Raw genomic sequence first — 16,900 nt, forward strand, 5'->3', positions numbered from 1 at the left:
AGTTGTAAGATTAGATCAAGTACTTATGTATTTGATTGAGCTAATTTCTACAAGAACCCTTAAAAAATATTTTAAAATTAATAAACGGCTCGGATCATTTTGTGAAACCCCATAGTAAGCCCCACAAAAAGTATGTGTAAAAAGTCTCTATGTGGGTAGAACAGTTCTAGAAACAATCAAGGGAATTGGATCCTCTGTCCAGTGTTAAAAAAGCGTAAGTCTGTTGACACAGACAAAGCGTGCACAGATTGTGCACATATCTCAATATGGGGCCCACTACGGGTCACATACAAAAAATCCTAGCCGTTCATTAGATTTAAAATATTTTTTCAAAGGCTCCCGTGAAAAATCATTTTGATTCGATATCTATAAGTACTCGATCTAATCATATAAGTTTTCATTCAGTTCAAAGTTGAATGAAAAGTTAGATGATTAGATCAAGTATTTATAGGTATCGGATTGATCTGATTTTTTTGTGGGGACCCTTGAAAAAATGTTTCAAATTTAATGAACGATTTGGATTATTTGTGTGGGACCCATAGTGGACCCCACATCAAGATCTGTGCACGATTTGTGCCCCCTTTGTCTGTGTGAATAGCACCTCTCGTTAAAAAAAGGTTAATGCTAAGGGTACCGTCCAAAACGGTACCGATGGGATACTGATCATGTGTGGGTCCTATTTTGGTATCCCGTGCAAACAATATAAATTGTTCAGTATATTTTCTACGTAATTTTTTTTAGTTTACGTGTAAAATTTCAGCTTGATCCAGTAAATATAAATGTAAGTGATTGATCTAATCGTCCAATGTTTCCTTCTGAATATAGAATCCTGAATTTTGAAAGAAAAAATTGAACATTGGATTAAGTGCTTGCATTTATCAGATCAAGTTGAAGTTTTATAAGTGAACTTGAAAAATTATTTAGAAAATAATGAACGGTTTGGATCTTTTTTAAGGGACCCCAAAATGGAGCCCGTCCATGGTTGGTATCCCATCGGTACCGTTTTGAAAGGTAACCTATAGACAACCTCTTCAAAAAAACGACACCCGTCCACCACACAAAAATCCATGGACTAGCCACCAATTTTTCTACAACCACAAAAATTTTCCCTAACACACTCACATTCACATGGGGATCCAAACACATTACACCTCCAGTATGTGTGGGACCCACAAAAAATGTGAGTGTACGTAAAGTGATTGTCTGTATGATTGTGGTTGTAGAATTTCTCGACTAGCCACACCCAATCTCCTCTTTCAGATCAAAAATACTAAAAAATATTTCATCCATTTCATATTGAGAGTCCACCACGAAAAATCGTGTTATTTTTCAAATAAAAAAATCAACTACTTCCGTGTATAATTTTTGGAATTTTTCGCACCAAATTAAAGTACTAATCGAGATCTTTAATACGGTGCGAAAAAATTAGAAAAAAAATACACGGAAGTAGTTGATTTTTTGATTTGAAAAATGACAAGAGAGAGAAAGTGAAACTCTCAATATGGAATGGATGGAGTAAAAAATCTCCTCTTTGTCACCACCCTCTCTCCTGTACCACCACCCCCTCACATTTGAAAGCTATTGAATAACTATGAGTAGCTTTTGCTTTCTCATTCTGAATTCTCCATCTTTTAACAGTGTAAAAAGATGAAATACTAAACTTGCCCCCCATGCATAATCATTGGTTGTTTGGGATAAACTTTTTCTATTGCTTTATTACTCTTCTTAACTGTACACTATTATGCAACTTTTTCATTCTTCTTAACAAAAAAAAATATATTGTTGTATTTTTGCAAAGCATAACTGTTACCCCTGAATTTTTTCTTACCGGTAATTTTACTTGAATTTGGTGTCTATTATTTTATTAAGCAATTTGATTAAGTTTGAGCAACAAAAGAGTTTTCAAAATATACATTGGAGTAGTTTGGCAATTTTATAGAAGATCCACGTGTAAAACTCTCGTATACTTGCATGGGATAATGCAACGTGTAATGCATCACATCGAAAGTCGCAAAAATCATTACGTACCGACCAATATCAAAAGTCACTAAACCCATTATGTATCTCACCAATACGTAATAGCCAATATTAAAACCTTGCATCTAACCCCATGTTTGAGGTGGTCTTTGTGTGGTCATTAAAGGCAGTGAGAGCTGAGTGCCAGTCGAGATGGAAAGAAACTGGGACAGATTTTTTCTGGACGCCTAAGAAAAAGGAGCAGTTATAGGGCTGATTTATTGGCTCTTTTCGCCATACTTCCCAACATACGAAATTTTGGAAGTTTCATGGACCTCACGCTGTTAGATGCTCCCCTGAATATCTGCTCTGCGGCAATTTAGCCAAAAGGGTTTCAAAAGCATTCAGGGGTTATACACTTCATAGCGCAGAAAATCGACTATCATCTCCAGGTCTCAATATAGTATTTCAACAGGTACTTACTATCCATTTTCAATCAGAAGTTCTAAAAGCTATGATGCACGGACATCAAGGTCATGTACTACTTCTGCAGACATGTTCCACATTTAAATCTAAAGTGTCCTTTTTTTTTCATTTGGACACTTAGGGCACACTCTAGAACACGTTTGCAACACTGTCGTCACACTCTATGAACACTAGCAAGACATCAAAAGTAGTACAAGGTAGAGTCTACAGTCAGGTCTGGAATCGATAGGTGACGGGGTTGGGTTGGGTTCGGGGCATGATTCATACCCGACCCTTGCCATCCCTTACCACAAGAACCATCTCAGAACCAGATACAAACACCATAATTCAGAAAGAAAGAAAAAAAGTGGCCACAGCAATTCGCTAAGTTCTTCAAAATACTCACCAAGACTATGCCCCTTCAACATATATGAAAAGTTAAAGGAGGAGCTCATATAGCAGATATTGTCATAGTTTTTGTTGTTCACAATCAAGAGAGTAACAATGCATTAATCAAGATGGCTCCCAAACTAACACTAGTTCATAAAACAATCGCTTCAGCATATAACAGCTTCTTAAGATGATGATGAACATATCTCTAGTCAACCACAGCCAGCAGATCACTAGCATTACAAAAGCAGTGCATTGCATCTTTTCCCATATCCACCTGAGAGAGAGAGAGAGAGAGAGAGAGAGAGAGAGAGAGAGAGGGAGGGAGAGAGAGAAGCGCATCATCACCCACATATTGTAAATTCATGGACAGAAGACCAATAATAAACATGGTGTGACAAATCAAAAGAAAACAGGAGAATTTGATAAAATTCCTTGTGCTTGAACACCTAAATTTGCCCATAAATGATTATAGGCAATAGATATTCAGAAGATACAAAGTCCCGGTTATGAGAAGGGAGCATCACATATATGTTGGACCACGAATCAACCAGACACATACTAGAACACACTAGGAAGAAGAAAAGAAATCTATCAAACGATTCAAACCAAGAAAGTACATCACACTGACATACATTGCTCAGCAAGAATGCATATGTCCACTAACCACGCAAGGTTTCACTACATTCTCAAATACAGAAGAGTTGCAATGACGGCTGTTAGGGAAACCTGCATTATATGCACCTAGTGCTCACATCAATGATCTGCCATTAACACCATTCATACTACAAAAACGTTCTGCCAACTTACCACGAAGCTGTATTCGCACATGTGTGGGTCTTAACTTAAAGCACTAATCATGCTTCACAAAACCTAACAAATTAATCAAGCCCTCCGCTAAGAGTCTAACCTAGTCAGCCCATGCAGCTATTAATTAGGCAATTGCATAACCAGAAGTCCTGGACCATATCGGCATTAGCCATCTTGGCAACTAAGAACTTCACCAATCCTAAAATGTAGAACCACTCCAAATAGGGTTGAGGTTCAGACCTTCACCGTGTGGGTTAGCTCTTGTGATATACTTCAGCACAGGTATTAACCCCTCCATCCCATAACCCAAATCCCCTTGGGTTTCTACCTTTATAAGAAGAAGCGCAAGTATTCAAATCAAAATTGAAAGGTGTTAAGTTTAGACATTGCCCCTTTATTTTCACCATTGAATCAGAGGGAATTTTGGAAAATTGAATAGAAAAATCCTGTACTTCTAACTTTTGAAAGAAGACTAACAATTATGTGATATCTCCCAAAATGGAAAGATGGACAAACAAACAGGAGGAAGTAAACACCATAAGTCTTACTGATTCCCTACGCGTGCCAGGTGGGACCCGTAATTAATGCCAACATGTGCTCAAAGTCTTCGGCAGAGCTACCGTAAACATTTTTCCATTGGACTAACAAGTTCTTTTCAAAATATAATTTCTGAGGTGGTTCTTTACAAAATCAATCAGCATAAACCTGTTTTTATTCCTCGGACTAACCATCTAAATATATAGACTAATTGAGAGGAGGAGGAAAAATATGTTATGAATCTCAACCAGACCAAACACACAGTCATTATAACTCCTACATGATAAAGAAACACAATTATCTCTGGAAAGTGGTTTCTATTGTAAAGTATTCAGGAAAGAGGTTCCTGAGGTTAACCGGGCATGATACGATATTTCGGCATAAGCACTTAGAAAACAGGCTCTTATTAAGTTTTGAATACTTGAGAAAAATAAGTTTCAGGTAATACCTCATAAGCATTTATGTCAGAGAAGAGAACCTGCAAATGAAGCATTTCATTCTTTTAGACAATGAAAAAGGCAACAGAAGAGGATGCTAAGAACAATAATGTCATCAAATATGGCAATGCTTCATTAACTCAGAGTTTAGAAGCGATTGTGATATATATAAAGCAAAAAGTACTGATTTGGGTTTGATATAAATTATTCACTCTACAAGAAAAAAGCGAAGTAAAACCATTGCAAATCATACCTTCTTCCCAGGCTCTAGTTGCTCCACCTCATTGCCAACTGCAAGAATCTGGAAGAGGAAAACAATCATAAGCAACCTCAACATCAGGAAACTGAGTTCTTTAATTTCAAATAAGTTTCACGGCTGCTGAAGTGCTGATTGTGGTTTTGCTCACCTCCCCCATAAGGTAACGCTCAAATTTGACAGCTGCTTTGGGAAGCAAAACTCCACCAGCTGATTTCTGTGCACACAAAAAGAAACAAAAAAAAAAACTTCTCAAACAGAGGAGGCTAATGGAGGGAGGTTTGCAGCCATACTTTTTCCCCCTCTCAAAGCAAAGAAATACCAGTGAATTAGTATTTTAAAAACACCTAACCCAACGAAACTATACTGCTTAACTTGCAGATGCACAATTTGGCTTGTCCAAAAATGCATTACAGCCCGATCAACTAATGTTTTCTACTTTCCATATTTTTTAAACTTATCTGAAGCTTTCAATAGGACTCAAAAAAGAAAGTCGACAATATTGCAAAAGATGATGGACCAAACAAGCTGCTTGGTGAACATAGTACACGGTTTGCTTCTGAGTAGTAGTAACAAGCATATTAATAAATTAAATGGATTCACAACATAGGGCACCGAAGATGAAACTATGGGGAGGTACCACATCCGGATCAGCGAAGGATCGATACCAAGTTCAGATACTTTTCGCTGCAAAGTATGTCGAACAGAGTTGTAAGTGACCCTAACCCCTTCAAGCAATTACTATGAATTTAACAAAATAAAAATAAAACAGTCGGCTTCAAAAGAACTTCTTCACTTTCAAGATCCATCAACCACATGTATCCTCAAAAAAAATCAGTAAGGAAGCACATGTAACACATTCTCCCCCAAAGAGTAAGTTTTGAAGCCACAACACGAGACAGAGCTCAGTTGTCAAGTTAACCATGGATTTATTAAACTCACCAAAATTACCTGACATGTGCTCCCTTTGTGGTCACGAGATTGAAAACAAAAACACACATTTGGCAGCTGAAGCAAAACCAACCTCCCCAATTCATGCTCCATATTTAAGTCTAGGGCCAAAAGCCATTTTCACACCAAGAAACGCATAGCAATGAAAATTAATGCACAAAAGACAAATGAATATTACCTCAGGTAGCTCCTCCAAGCGAATCAGGACTCTATTTCCTTGTGGTGCAACCTGCAATTAAACAACACCCACAACCACCTAGATTTAAACAGACATACTTTTGGAAAAAAATAATGTTGTGTAATTACTGGATGGTCCTACATATGGGTAATCAGTTGTAAGCATGTATGCACTTACAGACATACACGTTCATATACTAGCCAAGGTTTTAAATAATGGCCGCTACGAATCAGATTTCGGCCTTTTGATACCATTGCATTGTGTATCCAATGATACCCAATATTCACAGGTGTATCGACCTAATACCGATACATATCAGTTTGTATCCAAATTTTTGTCCACTTCAAAACCACTGCGGCCAATGCTTGACTGCTACAATAGCTTTAAGTGCTCTAGCACCAAACACAATTTCAGAAATCCACAATCTCTACACTTGATCTCCCTCCGTCAAACTCAATGCTCCCTCTACCATTACAACGTTACTGTCACTGTTACTATTATGCAGGCCCCTGCCGCTAGTGAAAACCTTGATTCTAGCAGCCTAATCACCAGGACCTAATACTACTCTTCTCAAGATCTTTGTGGTTTCGTAGACCAGTGGTTACGTCCAAATAGTACACCACTTGACATGCTACTTCAGGCTTAGGCCAATAATTACCTGAACCAGGAGACGTTTGCCCCCTTTAGACTAACTTTTCGGCATCATCTTTTTTACCTGAACCAGGAGACGTTTGCCCCCTTTAGACTAACTTTTCGGCATCTTTTCATTTTTTGTAGATATTCTTAAACTTTTCTGATTCCTCTCAGGGAGACAAACTGACAAAATTTGGCCCAAATCTAGTACGAATTAAGGGGCCTTTATCTGCCCTGAAATTAGTTATGCCAGTATTTACATGATATGTGAAACGGGAGAGCTTATGTACCCACGAAGTTACTAGGGCCGAAGTCCTAGATACCCTCGTCACACAACAGAAATTCGTATGCGAACAAATTGTGACCAACTGACAGTATTAAACATAAGTTAGAAATGGAAAACCTTTGTGGGTTCCAATTTCGTTGAAACTGCACTGACTCTCAGGGAATTTCTACGCCCACCTGTTCAGAGAAAACACGTAAACATCATCAGAAGGAAATTCGTGGAAATGACGAAGGTTTAGGGTTTAAGTGAGCCGACCCAGCAGTCTCTGGTTGGACAGTGGAGGTATGTTGGTTAAGGGACAGAGGAAGGGCTTTGCTACTGTGATGAAGGCAGAAGCCATAGATTGAAGAGAGAGAGAGAGAGAGAGAGAGAGAGAAGCAAATGATGGAGTTCGTAAAGCAGCAGAGAGAGATGATGAACCCTATCGTTGTTTTGCAGGCGGGTTTAATTGGTAACTGTAATTTACTACAGTTGTACGCTTCGGAGGTTTTCTAGATGGTTTTTTTTTTTTTTTTGTGAACAGATTCTAGATGGTTCGATAATATGGGTTCTTGTAAAAAAAATTTCGTCTTGAGAATTTTGTTTTTTTTATTTTTGTTAGATTTGTATTATATTTTTTGATTTAATCATCCGTCTCGATAAGAATAATCTGAAAATCAAATAACAGTTTTTTTTTTTAATCTAAAGTGTCATCTTATATGCACTTTTCCTGACATCGGTCCATGTTTTTGTACTTTTTCGATTCTTCTCATCGAAACAAACGATTAATCTTAAAGATTGCAACGAAAAGCTAAACAAAAAGTAACGAAAAGTAAAAAATAAACCAAAATAAATTCTTGACTAATAAGTTGTTTTCTAGATGGTTCGATAATATGGGTTCTTGTATTTTTTTTTTTTTTTCGTTTTGGGTGTTTTGTTTGTTTTTTAATTTTTTTAGATTTGTATTATATTTTTTGATTTAATTATCTTTCTCGACAAGACAAGAGTAGTCTGAAAGGTAAAAAAATTGGTCGTAAAAAAAAAAGTTCAATAAAGACGGAAAAAAAAATCAAACAGTGGTCTTTTTATTTATCTAAAGTGACATCTTATATGCACTTTTTCTAACATCAGTCCATACTTTTGTATTTTTTCGATTCTTCTCGTCAACACGAACGATTAATCCCAAAAATTACGACGAAAAACTAAATAAAAATTTACGAAAAGTAAAAAATAGACCAAAATAAATTCTTGACAAATAAGTTTAAAAAACGTAGACTAACCGAAAAACGACAATCAGGCCGGGCCAAGTTGTGTGAAGGAGGGTGAGTTCACGGCGTTTTTCTTTTTCTTTTTTTCTTCAGAGTAATGCTAAAGGATCACTTTTTTCACTAAAAATATTATTTAGTTCAATTAGACGAGGGAAATGAATTATCTTGAATAGTGGGTACTTAAGGACTAAATACCAAAAATACAAAAAAAATATCGTTTACTATTCATTCAGAATCAACTCCTCTACAATCCATTATCAGCAGAAAATGGAATGGACCATCTAATTTCCCGTTTATGAGACCTTTTTGGCCCGCTCCGATGATCTAAACCGTTAATATTCTATAACTTGTCGAAAACATTAGTCACTCAAAATATCATAATATCATGTTGATTGGACTCTGCTTGATATGATTCTGGAAACACATTTATTTTACCACATAACAAGATTACAATACTGAATCAGACCCATTTAACTCATTTATCTCAAAAACAAATGCATTACGAAATCATATAACAAGTATTCAATCAGCTTGATTTTTGACGTGATTGACTTTATCGACAAGCTCCAACTAGTAAAAGGTTTGAACAGTTTTGATCATTAATTAAAATAGGCCAAGAAAAAAGCCTACAAATGAGTTAGGGTTAATTTTAAAAATAGTCCCTCTAGTTTGAATAAAATCTCGATTTCATCCCTCTAGTATTAATTATGCCATTGTTAACCTTATAATTTATATTTTGTCTCAATTTGGTCCCTCTTCCTAATGGTGTTATTAGAATTAGTAGAACTCAAGGGAGAAATTGACATTTTGCTTCTAGAGGGACTGAATTGAGACAAAATGCAAACTAGAGGGTCTATTTCAGAATTTTTATTTTTTATTTTGCAAAGACAAACTCATACCTAAATTCTTTCCCACCTTAATTATTTCTGCTTGATTGAATAATTAAAATATATTGAGGAAATTAAAATTTTCATTTTAGAATACATTATAGATGATATTATGAAATTCGAAAAAGCATATCTTAGTTAAATAACTTTGCCTCAGGTTTTTTTTCCAATGGGTTTATCTTGATTTTTACAATTTCGTTATATTTTTTTTATGCAATTGTAAACAAAAATGTTTCGTATCAAGATTAGCAAAACATCTCATAATAAGTTTTTCTTTATTCACCAAAAAAAAACTTTTTCTAAAAAAAATTTGTTTCATAACAAGATTAACAAAAATGTATTATAACAACTTTTCATTTTTTCTAATCGCATAAAAAAGAACATGCCGCAGACTTTTACTCATGGATGCAAACTTTTACTCATGTCTACAAACTTTTACTCATGGCTGCGAACTTTCGCTAATGGTCGCAAAATTTTGCTCATGACCTTGAACTTACTCATGGCTACAAACTTTTACTCATGGCCTCGAACTTTGGCTCATGACCGCAAACTTTTGCTCATGGACGCGAACTTTTACACTACTCATAGCCACAAACTTTTGCCATGCGAACTTTTACTCATGGCTGCGAACTTTTGCTCATGTCCGCAAACTTTTAGTCATTGCCATGAAGTTTTACTCATGGCCAATGCAAAGTTATTTAACTAAGGGATGCTTTTCGAATTTCATAATATTATCTATAATATATTCGAAAAATATATTTTTAATTTTCTTAATATATTTTAGTTATTGAATCAAACAAAATAAGTAAGGTGAGAAAGATATTAGCTATGATATGAATTTATCTTTTCAAAATCAAAATAAAATGTAAATTTTTTGAAATAGTCCCTATACTTACATTTTGTCTCAATTACGTCCCTCTAGGAGTGAAAATGTCAATTTTGCCTACGAGTTCTGTTAGTTCTAATAACACCGTTGGTGAGAGGGACCAAATTGAGACAAAATATAAACCATAGTATTAAAAATAGAATAATTCATACTAGAGGGACAAAATTAAGATTTCACGCAAACTAGAGGCACTATTTCTAAAATTTACCCATTGGGTTAATTGGTCGACGGTCCAATATAAATTCATGGACCAGATAGAATTCTCTCTCTTAAGTTTGTCCTCCAAAATTTCTCCAAACCTCAATCTTTTTGGTTTCATTGTGGGCCAACAATGGTCACATGGATGTTCTTTTCACCACCTTGCAAATAATAATGCTTGTGAAAATGGTTGATCAACAATTAATAAGTATATAATGAACATTATAGTGGAAATTTTTAGTCTAAACTCACAAGGATTGTCGAATTTGTTCAAATTCAAAATGATTTTTATCACAAATATTTTTCTCTAGGCACACAGATGAACGTTTTTCATAAATATCATGACCTTATTGGTGATATGCTTATTGCAATAATACCCTTCTATGCTTCTTACAGTTTATTTAGTTAAGCAATTTAATTATTTTCTAAAATAAGTAAGTAGTAAAATACAAACCTTTTTGTACTTATTTGTTCAAAATCCATACACTTATATGTAAAGGAAATAGGGTGGCAAGCGCCAAACTGTTGGCCATTTTGATGAAAATGCTCTTTTAGTTTGCTAATGTGATGGATCTGAGTTGTAGGGATATTTTAGGCTATTGTCATTAGTTGGTTTTTTAGCTTGTTCCAGGGATGAGTTGTCACACGTACCTAATTACACAACTGAAGGTGTATTTGGTTCTCCTTTTTTTACTCAACGAATGTTGTATGTTGTTGTCTGCTAGTCGTCTACTTTGTGGTGGTTGGCAGTGATTTGGCGATGGGCTTGCGGTAGTGGGGTTTGGCGGTGCGTGGTGTTGCATTTAGGGATGTGTAGTTAGGGTTTGTATTTGTTTGGGCTTTACTAGTTGGGCTTGTCCCATGTTATTTGGACTTTAGGCCTCTTGGGTATTTGGAATTTGTCCCATTTGTTTTAACTGTTGTATCTGGGCTTTAGGCCTTTAGGTGTTGGAGTCTTGCTCCCATTGGCGTTGTCTTGATTGGCATCTTGCCAATCAAAAGTATAGGTCTCGGATTGGACTTTTCGTCCTCACCTTATCATATTAATCTTTGTAACAACTTCAAAAGCTAATAAAATCTTTTTTTTGCCACTAAAAAAAAAAGGTTTACAGTTTTTTGTGTATGATTCTGTACTCTACATTTGTGTGTCAATTAGTGCTACAACAAAGGAGAAGTGGAATTTGGTCAGGTCTTGGCGTTTGGTCTTTGCATAGGTAATTTGCTTTCCTTTTTCAATTTCTACAATTTCTTCGCTAAGGTAATATAGATGTAACTTCGCTCAAGTACCATCACTTTGGTGGAGTATAAATTTTTTACTTCTCCTTGGATATAAGTGATGCATGTATTTCCATCTACGACTGCGATGTCAAAATGATCATAAAATATACTTTAGAGGTAAGCTTGGACAATTTTGGAGCTTAATCTATTAATTTCATTGTAACTGGTCCATTTCTTGTGAACGAGGGCCAAACTTCTTAGTCTTTTTGGATTTCTATTTTAAATTTCAAAGGTTCTACTAACAGCCATGCAAAAAGAGAGTAACCTCAACTTTCGAGTTCTTGATATGTCAGAAAATAAAAAGTTCTATAGTTGAAAACGAACCAATGAAATGCATTTTACGTATATTAGTTAGTAGTTTTTATTTGCTAATGTAGTTGAAGATTTTTCTTGAAAATATGTGAAGGTTATTGGTTTATGACTAATGTTTTGTTCTTAATTCTTTTAAGCTTCAAGCTTTTTTAAAAATGAAGGCGATTTAATTCCACTTTGGGAAAGTAATGTTAAATAGCCTGAAGCATCAATTGTATTGCCTATTACAAGTGATTATCCAACACCTCGGTCGTATCCTTCAGTACTTTACTGATATATGCGTACTTATGAGCACCCAAGGGATGAGGTGACTGAATCATTTTGAATATATGCGTACATATGAGCGCCTTAGGGATGAGGTGACTGTATTATTTTGAATACTAAAATCCATAGCTGATAAGCACCCCACAATGCCATTAAGGGTGCGCTAGATCCTTAGTTTAGTTTAATTTCGTTGTTAAATTAGTCATTTTTATTTGATATTGCACGTAAGGTATGTTTTTAGTGTTTTCAGGTAAGTCATGTGAATAAGGCATGTTTTGACATCATGGATGGCTCGAGTGCGTCCAAGTACCTGAGGAACCAATGAAGACCTTGTCGGCCCCTGAAAATTTGTCTATGTATGAAAAAATGACTTTTCGAATAAGTATCGATTTTCGAGATAAAAAATGGTGGTAATTGATCATTGGATTTTTCTAAGAGCAACTTCAAATTTGCAAGGTTTTTGTAACGTCCCGATTTTTCAAAGAATTTTGGGAGCAATATAAAATAACTTTTTAAGAAAAAAATTGCTAATCAAGTATAATTTACCCAAAATAGAGGTTTAATCATTACAATCCCAAGATAGATTTACTGAATCAAAATACATTAACTTCAGAGCCGACTCTCGGCTTGATACGGATTCCAAGCATACTCGATCTCCGCTCCTGGTTTTCCTCCTGTCTCAAAACCGCTCCACCATTGAATCCTGCACCCACTGGCAAATTGATCGCCGAAGCAATCGATTTGCCAGGATACAGACGTATCCGTGAGTGATAAATCACCCAGTAGAATAATTCAATCCAACTACCCCTCTTACTTTACAGCTAGTAGGTAACAATATTATTATTGCAGAAAAGTAAAACAAAAGTAACACACATAAACCTATTCATTATTGTCCAACAGCCTAACAACAAGGGAAAGCTTGTCAAGCCCGGACCTTTACTACAGCTCACCTAACTTAATCACCACATCAAAATCACCACTGGACTCCCGCCAGGTTTTATCATCACAAAAGGCCACTGGACTACCCTCCAGGTTTTATCATCATAAAACATCGCTGGGTTATCCGCCAGGTTTTATCATCACAAAACATCCATGGACCACCCGCCAGGTTTTATCAACACAAAACATCACTGGACCACCCGCCAGGTTTTATCATTACAAAACATCGCTGGACCACCGCCTGGTTTTATCATCAGAAAATATCACTGGACCACCACCAAGTTTTATCATTAGAAAATATCACTGGACCACCTGCTAGGTCTTATCATCACAAAAACGTCACTGGACTACCTGCCAAGTTTTAATCATCACTGGACAACCCGCCAGTTTCAAATCACATCACTGGACTACCCGCCAGTTTTAAATCACTTCACACAGTTTGCCTGCAAGCATCTTCTAACATCTCTTTCTCCGAAATAACCATTGCCTAGTAACGTCTACGTGAAATCTTACTCGTGAAACACTCCATGTCTCTAGGATCTAATCTACCACAATAAATCAAGAATCAGAGAAATAAACAAGTAATCAAAGTGATAATTGAAATAAATAATGAGCGGGACAATCACGTAACTTTTTATGAATGGGTTGTTGCCCTTAATCTTGTATGGCCAATAAGTTAATAATAATACAAGAAGCTTTTATCTAATTATTATAAAGAAAAAAATAACAATAATAATTTTATTCAAATATTAGTAAGTCTAGGCTTTTATTAGTCTATTTATGAAATTAGATTAATTAATAAATACATCAAATAGATCAAAATATTAGAATAATTAACATGACATTAATAAAAGTCCTAACAGTCCTACGTAACATGCTCGGGTATCAAAAAGTGGGTCCGGAGGGTCGCGAGGATATTTTAAATAAAAGATATTACCGAAAATTACCGAAAGTAAAATAATTAGGTAATAATTAATCTATTAAATAAAATATGTTGAGGCTAACAAAGTTTTATCTAAGGAGTGTAAAGAGTCTAAAAAAATAATTCGGGCATTAATAACATGGTTTATATGGTTGCAAAGTTATTTTGATTGAAGACTTTGTAAAATAAATAATAAATATCTAATGAAAAAAAATTGAAATTAACAAGATATCATCTTTAAGATGCAAGGAATCTAGGAAAAATAGTTTGGGTGTCAAAAATGTTGTTCGGGAGGTCGCAAAATGGTTTCGAACCAAAACAGTACATACCGCAAGGTCTGACCGTTTGACCTTGCGGCCCACAAGGTCAGAAGCCTTGGTTCTTGCGGCTGGGCCGCCCGAAGGTCGCGGCTAGATTTTTTTTTTTGTTCATTTGCCTACAGTTTCGTGCATGGGTTCGCATGGCAATGTTTTAGGCCTAAAAATACATAAATATACTTAGAGAAGATGTTGGATAGGATTATAATACCTTGGTTTGATCGAATTGATTCAAAACCGAAATTTTGAATTTGAGGAAGAAGACTTCGGGTTTGACAACTGGGGGACCTTGGGACCGAATTGGATGATGTTTTGGGATGCTTGGAGTTATGGGAAGTGATTGGAATGGTTGAATTGGATTTAGGTTGAGCGTAGATATAAAACCCACTTTTCTCTCTAAAACTCCATAGCTTGGAGCTTGAATTGGCTACTGTTTCTTCTCTTTTCTGACTGGGTGGAGTGTGGAAATGTAATATGTGTGCCTGTAGGTTAGTGGGGATGTCACGACCCAAATCCAACGGATTTAAATATCGTGACCGGCCAGTGAGTCCGTCTCACCAAAGGCCTCTATTGCTCTTTTTTTTTTTTTTACAAATAGACTTAACATTTGCGGAAACGATCTATATAAAAAATAAAAGTCACTATATTTTCTTTCTTTTTTATTTATTTATAAAGGAGACATGAACTACATTTTTCCGTTTCCCTTCCACTACATAATTGCGATATAAGGCTTAATGGTATAGTTACTCGGCCCGTCGTTCTACTATTTTTGAATACTTGAAAAGAAAGATTTCAACAAACATAAGCCACTGCTTGTGTGAGATTATGAATTATCGGAGTTACACGAGCTACCATGGAATTTTTAAAATCCTTTTTATTGGGAAAAAGCAGGAATCATAACTTCAATTTTTTTATATGGCTTGAACTATAACCAATACCTTAACTTTAGCTTTTTATGGCTTGAGCTGTAACCAAAACAATTCTGTGTATACATAACATAACATATCATAACATAATAATAAGATACCATCCAACGATTACCGTCGGTACTGAGAGAGCGACCCCCAACGCGTATACAGTGAATTGATCAATTCAATTGGACACCCGGCTGTGCCCCCTTTCTTTCTGTCCTTATAACACTGTTCCGACTAGTATCTTTACCGTCCCCTAGATTCCAGGGACATCGTTCGGATGTATCGATAATACTTTTTCATAAACTGTTCAAAACATCATAAATCCATGGTATATTTGCTACAAAAGAATTCAAATGTTAAATAAACATACTTTTGTAAGTCATAACCTTTACAAAAATTCATGTAACAGAGATAATTCATAACTCACCTTTTTGCATCCGAAATTACCATAAAAATTAGCGAGGCGTAATGGGTCCTAGAACAACACATTAACAATTAGAAATAATTAAAATTGTAGTTGAGTTATTAACTCCTAACGAGAATTTCATCATAAATTGTGACGATTCCTATGTGGCATGAGGAGTGTGCGCATACAAGAAACTTTCTTTTGTTCATGGTTACTGGTACTAATTCATCAATTTTAAAAACTAATATTTCATATCGTGTCTACGTGGTGGCAGTGAAGGAGGGTTCCATGCTTGGTATATGTTTGTGAAAAAAAACAACTCTGGCATGTGTACGCCCGTGTTCCGTGATTCTCTCGACTAATTTTATTTTAATAGATCTAGCCAAAATAATAACGTGTGTGCGTGTGGGATCCGTAAAATGGAGTGTGTGAATATGTTTATTTTGAAAGACTCTCTTAGTACCAATCTACAAATTGGGCAAAGAAACCAATCCCAATTTTAGTAATATCAATTTGCTTAGTGACAGTAGACTTATATTCCTTTTTCCCGTTTTTCTTTGCTTCCCTCTTTCTACTACCTTATATGGTGTTCTAACGGGGTATCACAACCCAAGCCTAAGATTTGAGCTCGAGTTCGATCCGGCTACATAACGAGTAAAGTCGAGCCACAAGTAGTGCGAGAAGCTCGGTTTGCTTTCAGCACTAGAACAAACCCGGTTACCATTTTAAGGGATGAACCATGAATGATCAATTTTTGCAGCCTATAAACTGATTTGATTCCGAATAATTTGACTTGAGCAATACTATGGGTCCATCTATTACTTCTTGATTGTGTGAATTAGTGTGAATAAATTAGGAAAACACAAGTGCAAGTGTGTGCCTGTGTTCGGCAGTAAGGAAAAAGAATACTTACCTTATGCAAATTTGCCCCCTCCTCCTGTTTTTCCTCTCTCTCTCCCCATTGGTGGTGTGTTGAACGTGGAGGGTCAAGAGGAAGCCTATTTATAGAATGCTCTTATCATATCAAAAGAAGATCTAGAATAATCTAGGATTATCTTAATAAAATCTAACATAATCTAATAAAATCTAAATAGGATCTAAGTGTATCTTCTAAAATCTAGATTATTCTTTAGGGATTTCTATCCGATTCGTCCTATAATAAGATGCCGACTCTTTTCCAGATTACTCTGTTTAAAATCCACGGTTCTCCACCTCGTAGAAATTCGTGCCTTAATCTCCTGTCGCAATGATCCTAACATGGTGGGGGCGATTGCTTTGCCTCAAACCTCGCCTTCAAATATAAGGTTGAAACACCCTAAGCGTAGGGCTAGGTTGTCGATAGCATAATAACCGGAAAGTCCGGGATCGTACCCACAGAGAATCGAATATAGCTTAATCAGATTGTAGGTTTTATATGGTGGTTTCGATGTT

General features: G+C 35.8%; 1 protein-coding gene across 1 annotated transcript; it reads right to left on the reverse strand.

Moving 5' to 3' along the window:
• Positions 1 to 2,801: 2,801 nt before the first annotated feature.
• LOC131318900 (10 kDa chaperonin 1, chloroplastic) lies at positions 2,802 to 7,361 on the reverse strand. The gene is made up of 7 exons (XM_058348944.1): positions 7,155 to 7,361; positions 7,017 to 7,075; positions 5,981 to 6,031; positions 5,003 to 5,068; positions 4,849 to 4,896; positions 4,607 to 4,636; positions 2,802 to 3,088 (listed from the first exon to the last, which is right to left on the reverse strand). Exons 1-7 carry the CDS (start codon positions 7,237 to 7,239, stop codon positions 3,020 to 3,022), a joined length of 408 nt encoding a protein of 135 aa, XP_058204927.1. The 5' UTR covers positions 7,240 to 7,361; the 3' UTR covers positions 2,802 to 3,019.
• Positions 7,362 to 16,900: the final 9,539 nt, after the last annotated feature.

Source organism: Rhododendron vialii, chromosome 1a, assembly GCF_030253575.1.
Source record: "Rhododendron vialii isolate Sample 1 chromosome 1a, ASM3025357v1".
NCBI lineage: Eukaryota > Viridiplantae > Streptophyta > Magnoliopsida > Ericales > Ericaceae > Rhododendron > Rhododendron vialii.